This window comes from Odocoileus virginianus, chromosome 20, assembly GCF_023699985.2.
Source record: "Odocoileus virginianus isolate 20LAN1187 ecotype Illinois chromosome 20, Ovbor_1.2, whole genome shotgun sequence".
Lineage (NCBI taxonomy): Eukaryota > Metazoa > Chordata > Mammalia > Artiodactyla > Cervidae > Odocoileus > Odocoileus virginianus.
The window spans coordinates 51,584,431-51,597,447 of NC_069693.1; the positions used below are offsets into that span (position 1 = coordinate 51,584,431).

Consider the following 13,017-nt stretch of genomic DNA (forward strand, 5'->3'; position numbering starts at 1 on the left):
GAACGTCCCTCCCCAGGTCAAGAGCCCAGGGCTCCACTGGGCTCTCAGTGGGGCGCTCACATCAGCTGCAGAGGTTGCTTGTGTGTTGGTGGAGGAAAGCAGGGTCTTGGCATGAAACAGAAGGCCCACTCTGGTGGGCTGTGAAGTGTGTGAGGACGGGCTAACTCGGGGTGGGGGGTGGGGGGTGGGTGTGTGGGGCATGGCTACAGTTAGCGACCTGACAAGGGATGCTGAGGTCCAGGAACTTGCGGCAGGGGCTGCTTCCACGTGTAGGTCAGCGAGGCAAGGGGAAGACACCGGGGCAAGGGGAAGACACTGGGTAACTCAGTTTCCGCAAGTGGAGGGCTTTCCAGTTCAGGGGGTGTGAGGCATGTGGAGTGGGCGGGGCTAAGATCTGTGAATCACGTGGGTGGGCGGGGCCAAGAGCTGAGAGGAAGTGGATGGGTGGGGTCTAGAGCTCTCTGAGGCACGTGGGTGGGCGGGGTTGAGGCAAGTGAGGCTGCTGGGACTACCGCAGTTCCTGCCAGGCCTAGGTTGAAGGTGGCGGTTGTTCTGTGGCAGCTGGAATCAAATCTCAGGGAAGAGGCGGCTCCTGACAGAACAGCACGGGGGAGGAAACGCCCTCTCCGCTGGCCCTGCGTCCGCCCGGTAGTCTGCACTCTCCCCGCTGGGCCAGAGGAGCCGAGGTGACAGCGGAGCGCAGAGGGCTGAGGTCGGTCGCCGCCAGGGTCCTCCGCTTCATCTGGCAGGTGATGAGCACCTGCTAAGTCAGGGCCTCTGTTGGGCGGGAAGGCGGCGGGTTAAGGTGCCTCGAGGCCCTGCACCCCGGCCTGCAGCGGGCCTTCGTGACGCCCGGCCCATCTGGCCTGAGGACCGGAGGTCCCGAAGCGCCCGTCGGCCCTGCCAGTCCGGGCTGTCCTGAGCCTGCCACAGGGCACCTGCCTTCCCTGATCAGCCAGAGGGCGTCACGCAGGTCAGCTGAAACGGTCTCGGGAAGTGAGAGTAGGTGTGCAGCGAGGCAGAGCATCCTCAGGGCTTGGAAGATGGTGTAGGGGGATTAGGGGGCAGAGGAGGGTGGGTGGAGGCATCTATGTAGCCTAGAGCTCCTCAGAAATGCAGGGTCTGGGGCCCCACCCCAGACCCTGCATTTTCCCAGGCACCTCACTGGACTAGAGCTTCCCTGGGGGTCCTGCGGCACAGGTGGACAGCCGGGCTCTCTCCTGGGGATGACTGACCCCCAGGGACACTGGGCACCCTCTGGAGACATTTTTGGTTGTTCTATCTGCTGGGGTGGGTGTGGGTGCTCCTGGAATCCAGTGGGTGGGGGTTGGGGGCCTGGCTTTGATGCCCGGGGTGGCCCCACAACAAAGATCTGGCTCCCAAGTGTGCAGGGTGAGGAGCCCAGGACACTGAGAGAGGGTGTAGAGGCTCTGCTGTGAGCCCCCCAACTCTTGGCCTAGGTCTTGGCCCTTCCTGTCCCCGCACCAGGCCCCCTCAAAGCCACACAGAAAGGCCAGATGTCAATGAGTCACTTACAGTTTATTTTTGCCTGAAAGTTTTTCACATCTCTGAACACAGCTACGTGACAGTAGTATTAACCATCAGGAAAAGCAACAGTGCGAAGGGAAAAGGTGGCATGTCTCGGCTCTTCTTCTTTTTTTTTTTCTTTTTAGATTTTTTATTTTTTTGCTTCTGCTTCTTCCTGCACCAGAGTGCTGTAAAGTATGGGACCAGAGGGGAGCGAATAAAACCAAACAACAGAAAACAACAACAACAAAAACAAAACACGAGACAGAACACATTCACACGCACGCACGAAATCAAACCTGGCACAGAAAATGAATTAAGACTGAAACCCAATTTCTTTTTTTTTTCCTTTTTTAAAAAAATGAGGGCATAGTTGGGGGGGGGCTAATAAAGTCTACCTAGCAAAGTATAAAACGACAAAAGCATGGTTTCCATTGAATAAGATTAAATATATATAAAACAATTACATTGACTGGGGGTTAGGTCTGGAGGTGCTGAAAGAGGGGAGTATTTGTGCTAAACCAACAGAAGACGGGGCTTGGGGGAGAGGGGACCCCAAGTAAACCATGAGGGCTGTTCTGTACAGTGAGGGCTTGTTTATAAAAGAAACGGAGGTGGGTATGTCTTTGGGGCAGGTGGGGGGGGGGGCGGAGAAGGGCGGGAGGGAGTCTGCGTTGCAGTGGTCACGTTCGTGGGGTGGGGTGGGCAGTCAGGCCGGTGGAGGAGACGTCTCTCTTCTCCCAAGAGACCATGCAGAGAGGCGGGCATGCATGGGGGACCACGGGAGGCACAGGATGGCGGGGAGGCCGCGGGTGGCAGAGGCTCAGTCGGGAGGGGGACGAGGCCACCAGACGGGAGTGCTCAAGGGGAGGGGGTGGGGGCAGCTGTCTTACGGGACGGACGGGGGACAGGTTAGCACCCCACCCCTCCAGATGCGTAAAAGGGGGCCGAGAGGAAGGTGGGGCCTTAGAGGAGCAAGACGACAACGTGGGGACCCCACTTCTCCTCCCCCAGCCTGCCCCCCACCCTGTGAGGAAGCTGGAGACTTCTGGAATCGAAATGCACGGTGGCGGTGGCGGGGTGGGCAGGGGGACGGACAGACGGACGGACAAGAGAGCATGAGCAGACAGGATCCATTACAAAAAAAGCAATTAAATTTCCAAGGAGGTTCTTTTTTTTTTCTTTTCCGTCTGTTTGTTTCCTTTAAAAAAATAACACGAATACTACCACTACCAGCTGACTGGTTTGTACAGTACTACACGCCAGGGGCGGCCGGCGGGCAGGCGGGCGGGCGGGTCAAAGACTTCATAAATAACAGGCAGGTCCCAGACCTGCAATTTGTCAACATTTCTTAAATAGGCGCGTTATTTAAATCTTATGTACAACAAGAATCACTTTGCATAGCAATGGCGAGAACACAGGACGGGTGGGGTGACGGGACTGGGTCTTGTCTGATGGCGATGGTGGGGCGAGTTCTCGGCGGGCCTCGGAGGAGGACAGCATCCTTCCTCAGCCTCTGGGCCCAGTGGGGTCGCGTGATGTGGGGTCGGACTTGACTGTTCCCACACAGCATTGAACACAAAGGCAAAGAAAATCCACAAAGGGTCCCCCTTCCCCAAGCCCCCACCCCCACCCTCTCCCCCACCCACTGCCACTCTCCGGTTGCTACGAAGTCCGTTTTAGATCAGGTCAAGGTTTCCGATTATGAAGCTACAAGAATCAGGCGGGGGCTGGGCGTGCTTACGGACCCCCCCTCCCCACCCCTCCCCCCTCCGCCCTCTGCCCCCAGAAAGACTCCCCCATCTATCTCACAGCCAGGACGGGGGTGGGACCCCGAGACCCGCTGCTCTACGGCTATTAGTCAGGAGTTGTGAGTTGCGGTTGCAAACTGCTTCCTGCCGACGGGAGCTTCACCAGGCTTCCGTGTAGCGGACGTCCACCTCCTTCAGGTTGGGCAGCTTGGCCTGGGGGAGCAAGAAGGATCTGGTCTCTTCCAGAACCTGGTGGCACAGAGCTCCACCTGTACCAGTGACTACCGTTCCCACTGAGCCCTCCCCACTTTGTCACTGCCTGGGGCTCCGAAGCCCAGAACTGGGGGACCTTGGGGAGAACCCAGTGGGTGGGATGTGGCCAGCCCCAGGATAGCAGGTGACAGCTGCTGGGGAGTCCATGTCCACAGCCCAGAGAGGCTTCAAATCACTAGCTCTGGGGATAGGAAGCCTGGGGTGTGCGCCCTCCGCTGTCACTTGCAGGCTACGTGCCCGTGGGCAGAGTCTGGGCCTCTAGAGCGGAATTCCTCCTCTGTGGAGGGACTCCAGGTCCAGTTGTGGCTCACAGGATGGGGTGAGGGCCTAAACCCAGAGCGCCCTGTGTGAGACCACGCTGCGTGCTCAGCACACAGACTGTTCTCACTTGTCTATGATAATGTGCCCTCAAGGCTGCCAGGAGTTGGGCGAGGAGAATGAAGGAGGATCCCTAAGTTGCAGGTTCCTGGGGGTCGGCAGAAAACCTTCACACTCAGGCTCTCCTACGGGATGTGTCACTGGACTATACAGTCCCACCTGCAGCTCCTCAGAGTGGCTTCCTGCTCCCCACCCCTGCCGCCCAGACGTACTCCTGCTCTGCCTTCTTTTATAAACAGTTGACATTTTTTTATTTTTGCAAGTCTTTGCTGTACAGAGAGGCTGCTGGTCTCCTGCCTTTAGATCCTGTCTCCCCAGCTTCCTGCACTTCTAACTCCTCCTTTCTGTGTAGGCTCCTTCAGCCCAATGAACCGAGTAGGTGGTCCCCTCCCTGCTGGCCCCCAAGCCCTGACCTCCCTCAGTTTGCTGTGCGAGTCTGTCCGCTGGGTCTGAGCTCTCTCCTGGGTAGGGGTAAACTGGCTGCACCTTCTTGCCCCCATTCTCAGCATGGGCCTGGCACACAGTGGGCGCTCTGAAGGCCATCTGGAGGCTTGGCCAGTGAGTAAGCCCCGGGCTGTGGGTCTGACTGAGCTGGGGGGCTAGGGGCCATGCTGGAGGTGGGCTTCCAGGGTGCCCAGGGGCCAGTGCACTCACGGCACTGTGTCTCCTGGCCCAGACCTTCCTTCCCAGGGCGCTGGGCCTGGGAGTCTCCGGCCCTGATGAGACATGCTTTTTTTTAACAAACAAACGTGTCTGCCTTCTACCATTCAGGTTCTCTGTCTTTCCCCAGTTTTAAGTTGCCAGCCAAGCACAGCAGGCCGGTCCCAGCTCTCGCCCATGTGACTGTTCCAGTCCTACAGACCTGCTCTAAGGCGCTACCCCCGCTTGCACTCTCCCTCAGAAACCCCGTTTGCCACCTAACAGCCAGAACAAGCTTTTAGCATAATGCACTGCCCTTCTCGGAGCCTCTGCAAGCTTTCTACTGAACTCAGATGAAAATCCAGGGTCCTGCCGCGATCTGTAAGGGCTGACGCAGTCTGGCCCCAATCTGTTCTCTTGTTCTCTAGTCACACCTGCTGCAGAGCCAGGACATGCTGACCCTTCTCTGCCTCAGGACCTTTGCATGTGCAAAGGCAGGAAGGAGTGGGGGAAGGGATTACCTTCAGGTCTTCGTAGGTGTCCGCCGAGAGCTTGGTGCTGTTCATGTTTAAGCTGCAGAGACTCTTCATGGCTGTATGGGAACGGACAGTCATCAGTTCAGTGAGACCCCGCCAGGGGCACCTGTACCCCAGTGTCCCCAGAGCTTGCTGCCCACTGCAGACCAGCCCAAAGGGATCCCGCTGTGACCACGGCCCTCGGGGCTGTGACCATGTGAGGGGGTGGGCTGGGCCTCGCTCATGTTTCTGTCCTCAACGACATCAGCTCCAGGAGGGCAGGGAGATTCCCCCCGCTTTGCTCCTGGCCCAGAGGAGGTACTTGGCGAGCACGCGGTGCCCCGTGTGCCGTGGGAATGGATAAAGGACTGAGGGGACGGGCGTGTGGACTCACAGCTGAGGGCCAGCAGGCCGGCGTCGGTGACGGGCGTCTCGCACAGGTTCAGCACCTGGAGCATCGTGAGGTGTTCCGACAGGAGCCGCAGGCCGGCGTCTCCGAACTGTGGGAGAGACACCCTCAGTCTGGGGCCTGCCTTGGGCCTCCCCCGGGCACCCAGGGCTGGGGCAGCAGCTGAGGAAGGGGACGGGACCTGGCCCAGGCCTGAGGCCCATGGCCTGTATGCCGCTGGACACAGGTTGCCCTCAGTCATTTCGGAGACTCCACTTCCCTGACCTGGGTTCACACCAGGCCGGGTCTGCCGGGGCCGTGGCCCCGATAAGGGCCCTGCTCCCCCACCAGAGTCGGTGTTGCCATCTGTCAAGGGAGGCTATGAACCCAGCGACTTGCAGCTCTGAGTGGGAGCCGAGACGGCCCTTCCCCGAGCAGGATGGGGGGCAGCTGGGGGCCCCGGCTGTGAGATGGTGTCAGTGGGCCTGCACCTCACAGGGGCGTGGAGACCACACGTGCTGGTGAGTTAAGTGCTTAAGAGTCAGACTGGTGTGGGCAGGACAGAGGGCGCCGTGTGCCCTGCATTCATCATCATCCGGAGGAGACCCACAGGCCACCTGCAACTCCCCGGGCGGGGGCCTGAGACCCACGTCAGCTCCCTCAGGCTCTGCCTGGCATGTCCCTTCCCTGCTCTGGGCCTTGGCAGCTCCAACTGTGACAGGCCGCTGGGCTTCACGGGGGCCTAGTCCTCCTCTGGCCTGGGATCCTGGGGGATGGGTGCTGGGCTGCAGAGGGGCGTGGGGATCAAGCGGCTGGACCCACGGGTACTGGGCAGAAAGCTGGCCGTGGAGGATGGTGCAGGGCAGGCCTGGGGCAGGGGTGCAGGGCGGGCACGGAGGAGGGCGCGGTGGACAGCGGGTGGGCCATGCGTACCTGAGTGGACCACAGGTTTAGCTGCTTGAGAGAAGGCAGTTTGATGAGGTGCTCAGCGCAGGCACTGGTTACGTTGGTGAAGGCCAAACTGAGGTTCTCCAGGTTTCCGAAGGAGCCAGAGCTCAGCAAACGAGCCAAGTCAGCGTCCTGCAGATGGGTGAATGGGCAGGCGGGGTCTCAGGGGAGGCCTGGGGCCTCCCCACCACCACCTCCCCATGAAGAGCTCTAACTGGGGGGACAGCATGGCCCAGGGGGCTGTCCAGGAGGGCAGGGCTGCCTCCATGTCTCTGTGGGTGGCAGCTATCTGGCTGGAGAAAGCCTTGGGAGCGCTGAGTCACACCCCTTAGTCACCACTGGGGGTTCCTAGGCCACGTCCCTCCCACAGTGTGCGTGTGTGTGTGTCTGACCCTCTTTCTTTCCCAGGCTTGGGCCCATTCACTGCCTGCAAACACTGAGGTCCCCTCAACACTAAGGCCTGTGGGGATCAGTGAGTATGTGAGCGTTAGATTCTGAGGTCGCTGAGGGTCCCTTCCATCTTTGTGATAGAATCCTTGAGTATTAGCTGCCAACTGGTTGCCCTGAATTAAGGCTAACATCCTAGCTAGATGGGGCCATGTACTAAACCTGGACAATGGTATATAAGCAGATGTGTCCTTTGGAACGTCCAGGAAGGTCCATAAAGGGAAGGGGGGTGTTCTTTGCCTCTTGCTCATGGCTTGAATGGAGATGAGATGGCTGGAGCTTCAGCAGCTCTTTTGGACTATGAAGTGGAAGCTACATGCCAAGGACAGTGGGGCAGTAGGAGGAAAGAACTAAGATCCCTGAAGACCTTATAAGATGGGGAAAGAGGCACTGACCTGATAGGCTTAGTGTCAAGATAAAATGAACTATTAGCACAGAATCTGGCACACGAATGCACAATGTATGTGAGCTATTATTGTCATCATTATGAATAACTTGTAACATGTTAACAATAATCTTTTATCACCTTTGGTTTCCTGCAACACAGTTCTAGCCTAGAAAAGCTGGCTTGTCAAGTACGGCTGAGTCCCTGTCCCCCTCTCCCCATCACCTCCAAGACAGGCTGTCTGCTGCTCCCCCCCAGGGAGGACTAGCCCACCTTCTCCACCCAGCCCCCAGGAGGAAACCAACTCACTGTGGACTTGGAGGGCAGTGTTAGCCTGGTGGGCCCGCCTTTCCTTTGCTGCAAAGAGAAGCCAGCTGGTTAGGACCCACTTTTCCCTGAGCGTCCCCCCAGGACCCCCACCTCCAGCTAACACCTCTCAGGGCAGCAGCTGCAGACAACATGATGGTCTTGGTCTCAGGGCAGACCCCGAGGCCAGGCCCAAGTGCAGGTGGTTTATCAGAGAGGTGATTCCAAGAAACACCAGCAGGAGAGCAGGGAACTGAGACCGTGAAGGCCCCTGAAGGAAGAGGGGGCGGTCAGCCCAGCCAGCCCCTGGGGTTCTGGGACATTAGAGGAGTCAGGCAGGCAGAGGCCCGTGGGGCGGGGCGGGGCGGGGGTCCCGGGGCAGAGCCGCGCGCTCTCACCAGCTCCTTCAGCTCCCGCTGCCGGTCGCACAGCTGCTCGTACATGCGCTTCCCCACGCCCGTGCTCTCCAGCGTCGAGATGATCTGCAGCTGCGTGTCATTGTTGTCGATGATGTTGTACTCCAGCATCAAGCACAGGATCTGCCGAGACCGGGAGGAGCATCACCACCGGCTGGGACCCCGGGCAGGGCTGCTCCGCAAAGGCTGGGGGTGCCCAACCCTCAGCCTGTCCCGAGAGCCCCACGCGCCTGCGGAGGGCCGGTGTCGGGGCACCCTGCGATCGGAAGTCCTGTCCTCCCCCCGCCCTCTGCACGATGCTGGGGGATCGCCTGCCCCGACGCCCCCTCCGTGTCATAGGCACGCCCGGCAGCACCTGGCCAACAGCGCACAGCATGATATGGCCGGGCCCGGGGGCTGGGGGAGCCTGAGAGACAGACCACCCTCTCTCCCCTCGGCTTTCCAATTGCTTGACGCCCTCCCCGCCAACAGGTGAAGTCTAACTCCTGTCCTTGCCCCTGGGTCTAGCCTTGCTGACCCCCTTCTGGTGGCTAGAAAGTGACTCTGCCTGACCCTGAGGCAGAGGCCGGAGGAGAGACGTGGCTTCTGCCTGGTCTCTCTGCAGTGGCTCTGGGAGCCCCAGGCTGCTGGGGGCTCTGGGGAACAGAGGGGTGACCGAGTGCCCGGGGCTGGCAAGTGGACAGGTTAGGCCAGGGCTGCAGTGCAGACAGTGGCCTGGGAGCCCCAGCTGCTCCGTCTCCGTGGGCTGAGTCCCCTCAGGACGGCGCTGGACATGCAGAGGAGGCAGCCTCAGGAAGACTCAGCCCGCCCGCCCCCATCCGCCCCACCCCATGACAGACCATAGTGAGAAGCTATGAGGTGGAGCCCAACCATCTGAAGACCCAGGAGCAAAACAGATGAGCATCACTGGAGCCCCCGCTTGGAGGCGGTCTGTTCTGCAGCAAAAGGCAGACAGAACAGAAACCTGCCCAATCCCTGGGACCGACAGACGACCACGAGTTAAATGAACGTGAAATGAACAAGACAGTCTGACGAGGGCCTCCTGCCCCGCCAGGCTCGGGAGGGCTGCCTCATCTGCTGCCATGGCCCAGCTCCTGCAGCAGCTCTGGGCGCCTGGAAGCTCCTGGAAGGTGCTGCGTCAGCAAGGACGAAGGCCTGGGAGAGTCGGCCTCCTGGCCAGGGCGTGGGGCCGGCTCCTCACCTCCACCATGGTCTGGTTCCCCCTTAGCGCCAGGAGCATGCACGGTCCCAGCTTGTTCTCCGCCAGGGAGAGCAGGAATTTTTTGGTCTTGTAACAGGAGCCCATGAGGATGTGCACCTGTGAGGAGACACGGGCCAGGTGAGGGGCGCGACCGCCACAGGCTGTGCCCCGGGGCGCCTGCCTGTGGCCCAAAGACTGTGAGGCTGGAAGATACTGACCAGACGCACCCCACACCCTGTCTGGACAGCAGATCTGAAACCATCACCAGACCCTCCCCGGGAGTTCAGAGGACCCCCTCTGACACTGGCTCCCACAGGGATGAACCCTGTGGTCACCGCTGCCTAGGGTCAGCCAGTCCTAGGACACACCCTGCAGGGTCCAGTCCTGGGAGGGATGCAGAGTCAGACTGCAGACAGAGAAGGGGGCGGGCGTGGGGCCAGGCGGGGGCCAGTGGGGAGTGAGTGAGTGTAGACAGGGGTCAGTTTCAGTTTGGGAAGATGAAGGTCTGTGATGACTGCAGGACGGTGTCAGGGCACTTGTTGCTAACAGACTGGACACGTAGAAAGGGTTCAGGCGGGCGGAAATGAACACAGCACTGTGAGTCAGCCATACTTCAGTAAAACAGAAAAAAGCGGTTAAGGTGGCAAGATTCACGGTATGTGCGTTTTACCCGTGCCCTGCACACACACACACAGGAGCCCCCTCTCCTGATGCCCTCGGGGCTGTGCTGACATCTGGCGCCCTGGGTTCTCAGCAGGGTCACGCCTGGCAGGAACTTCTGGAGGCCCGATCTCAGGGTGCACAAGGCCCGGCCGCACGCGCAGGGCCGGGGACGTCGTGGAGCCCTGTCTCCCCACCCCCAGTGCCCCCGAGGCCCCGAAGGCGCCTGCCCCAGAAATCCCGGAACTGGTCAATTCTGCTCCGTCTGGGTTACGTGCAGGACAGCCGTTAAGAAAACTGTATTTCTTGGATGGACCTGGAGATTGTCATACTGAGTGAAGTCAGTCAGGTGCAGAAAGACAAACATCCTGTGATATTTCGTATATGTGGAATCTAATAAGAAGGAGGGGTACAAGTGAACTTACATACAAAACAGGAGTCACCGATGTAGAAAACAAACACAGTTACTGGCAGGAAAGGGTCGGGGTGGGGGACAAACTGGGATATTGGGATTGACACTACTGTATATGAAACAGCTAACGAGTGAGGACCTGCTAATATAGTACAGGGAACTCTATACTCAGGACTCCGTAATGACCTAATTGGGCAACGAATCTTAGAAAGAGTGGATATATGTGTGCGTGTGGCTGACGCCCCTCGCTGCACCCTGGAAGCACCACGATGCCGTAAATCACCTGCGCTCGGCACAGGGGTCTGTGCTGCTTCCCAGCACACCCGCGGGTGGGGCTCAGGGTCAGGGTCCCCAGCCACCTGGCTTGTGCTTCCTGACTTCACAGTGGGGCAGACGCCCGGCCACGGCTGGAAGCGGCAGCCTCATCCAGGGGACGGCGTCCGAGCCACGTGTCTCCATGGCAACGCTGCACCACCATCCAGGGGCCGCCTGCTTCCTTCCCCACATAGACCCTTTTCCGCTCCATCATTAACAATTCTGGCTCACAAATGCGATCTCTCAGGCTGGGGAGCTGCCAGCTCCCGCTTCTCTCGTTCACAGTCACTGCACTGGGCGGGGGGGAGCACCATGAAACGTTGCCATGGTGACGCTGTGACATCAGAGGAGCCCAGGAGAAGTGAGAGAGAGGTGGTGCTGGCAGGCAAGGCCGGCATTTCCAGGATGCACAGGGCACTCTGAAAGGAGCCTTCAGGCAGCAGGTGAGCAAGCTATGGTGAGTGAGCGGTAAGAAAAGGAACCTAAAAATAAGCCCTTTTCCAAGCAAGGATCCAGAGGCAGCGCTGAGGTCTGTCATCACAGCGCAAACACCACCCTAAGTTCACGGCGGAGGGCATTACAAGCTGCTCACCCCGCTGAACCAGCTGCCCAGCAGAGATGAGAGGAACCACAGCCATCACTGGCGTGCGCTGACAGAGCGCCAGGCGCCACGCATCTAATATCACAATCACCAAGGTAATCCCAAGATGCCAGGACTACGATCCCCACTTCACAGACGAGGACACTGAAGCCCAGAGAGGAAAGATACTGGTCCAAGGTCATCAGGCTAGCGCAGGGCAGGGCTGCGACCCTGGCCACGGCTTGGCCTTCTCACGCTCCGGGACAAGCGTGATTGTGGAGCAGAGCTGTGTCAGGAAGCGGGCTCGGTGAGAGCGCCGGCTGCCTGGAGGGGCGTATGCCCTGGGTAAGGGGCGCCTGGGCTCCCTGTGCCGCTGGAAGGAGGGCGGCTCCGGACAGCGTGGGCCTGGCGCAGGGAGGTCTGTGTGACCTCGGGCACGCCACTGCTCCCCTCTGTGCTTGTTGTCAACACAGAAGTAGTTAAGGGAACGGGTTGCCGTGGAGACGAAGAAAGATGGTGCGTGGTCAGGTGAAGCGCTGGCCTCAGTGCGCGGGGATAAGGACCAGAAGCCACCAAAAGGGTGTGCTTATGGGTTTGGTGACCTCTAGAGCCCTCATCTCCAAGGTGGGCTGCTCATCCCGACCCTGACATCTCAGTGCAAGGATCAGACGAGCGGGTGGACCTGCAACGACTTCTGGGGCCCCTGTACCAGTCAGCGCTCGGTCCCCTGAACCTACACGGCACTGGGGCACAGAGTGAACCCAGTAGCTTGAGCAGGTAGCACCTCATCTGTAAAATGGGGGGCCTCTGGCTCAGTGCCCACTCGGGTGAGACACGGGAAGGTGACGCTCGGGGCTGGTGTCACCATCACCGCCTTCATCACTAGCATCCTTCTGGCCTGGAAGTTTCGGGGCAGCTCTCACTGCTCAGAAGGGGTGAACCCAGCGCCCACACAGAGCTCCAGTGCCCCCCCCGGCCCACGTACCATGCTGGCAAACAGCTCCCCGTCGTCATCGCAGGCCACCCCTCCGGGGCTATAGAGCTGAAACCAGCCGTCCTTGCCGGCTCGCACGCTCAGCAGGCACGAGTGGACCTGCGGCAGAGGAGAGCGCTCGGTCAGTCCCGCGCGCCCGTGATGATGGAGGCCCAGGACCCATGCGCACCAGCTCCCAAGGCCCGGCTGAGCCCCACGCTCATGCTCCAGGAATCTGTGCGACCTGCTTTAGCCCAGACACGCCCAGCCTTCTCCTAATCCAGGGAAGGCCTTTAGGGAAAAACTGATAACCGCACACGGGGGACCTCCAGCCATTTGCCACCAGCTCCTCGAGATGGACGGCCACGCCCTGGCTAGTCCAGTCGCCCAGAATGAAGCCAGTCTGGGGCCAAGTCGGGGCAGAGGTGAAGGGACCTTCATAGCGTTCTCCTGTGCCTCTGACGGGGACGCTGCTCTTCCCTCTGTCTGTCAGGGCCTCTGACACCCCCCATGTCTCCAAGTCCCCGCTCTCGCACTCTGCTCTTTCTGAACCTCCGCCCCGCCCCCTCACTACTAGGGTGTCCGCTCCCTGCATTCCTCACCCTCACTTTTGGGGCACCTGTCTCTCCAACCCTGGGGATCGGCCTCTCCCCTGCTCCACCCTCACGGGCGCCATCCCCTGGTGTGGGCGCTGCCCCACTGACCCCCCTCTCTCTCTCTGGGACCCTGACGCCCTCTTTTAGGAAAAACGGTCTGGGCAGAGCGCGGGCAATCTCCATGCCCCCAGCTCTCTCTGTGGCTGTCAGCTCCCTTCCCAGAGTGCCGTGTGTCCGCCTGTGGGCGCGCGCGTGCGTGTGTGCAAACACGTGTGCGTGTGTGGGAGGAACCCCACACCCACCCTGG

General features: G+C 60.0%; 1 protein-coding gene across 2 annotated transcripts in view; it reads right to left on the reverse strand.

Annotated features, from left to right (window-relative positions):
- Positions 1-1,520: 1,520 nt before the first annotated feature.
- Positions 1,521-13,017, reverse strand: part of CMIP (c-Maf inducing protein) — a 203,059-nt gene continuing 191,562 nt past the window's right edge. For both annotated transcript variants that reach the window (XM_020903714.2, XM_070451492.1), the window contains 8 exons: positions 12,127-12,234; positions 9,175-9,291; positions 7,956-8,096; positions 7,561-7,608; positions 6,405-6,551; positions 5,478-5,583; positions 5,090-5,160; positions 1,521-3,491 (listed from right to left, as the gene is read on the reverse strand). In XM_020903714.2, coding sequence (XP_020759373.1) covers positions 3,438-3,491; positions 5,090-5,160; positions 5,478-5,583; positions 6,405-6,551; positions 7,561-7,608; positions 7,956-8,096; positions 9,175-9,291; positions 12,127-12,234 — 792 coding nt within the window. In that variant the 3' untranslated portion in view covers positions 1,521-3,437. The remainder of the gene's footprint in view (positions 3,492-5,089; positions 5,161-5,477; positions 5,584-6,404; positions 6,552-7,560; positions 7,609-7,955; positions 8,097-9,174; positions 9,292-12,126; positions 12,235-13,017) is intronic.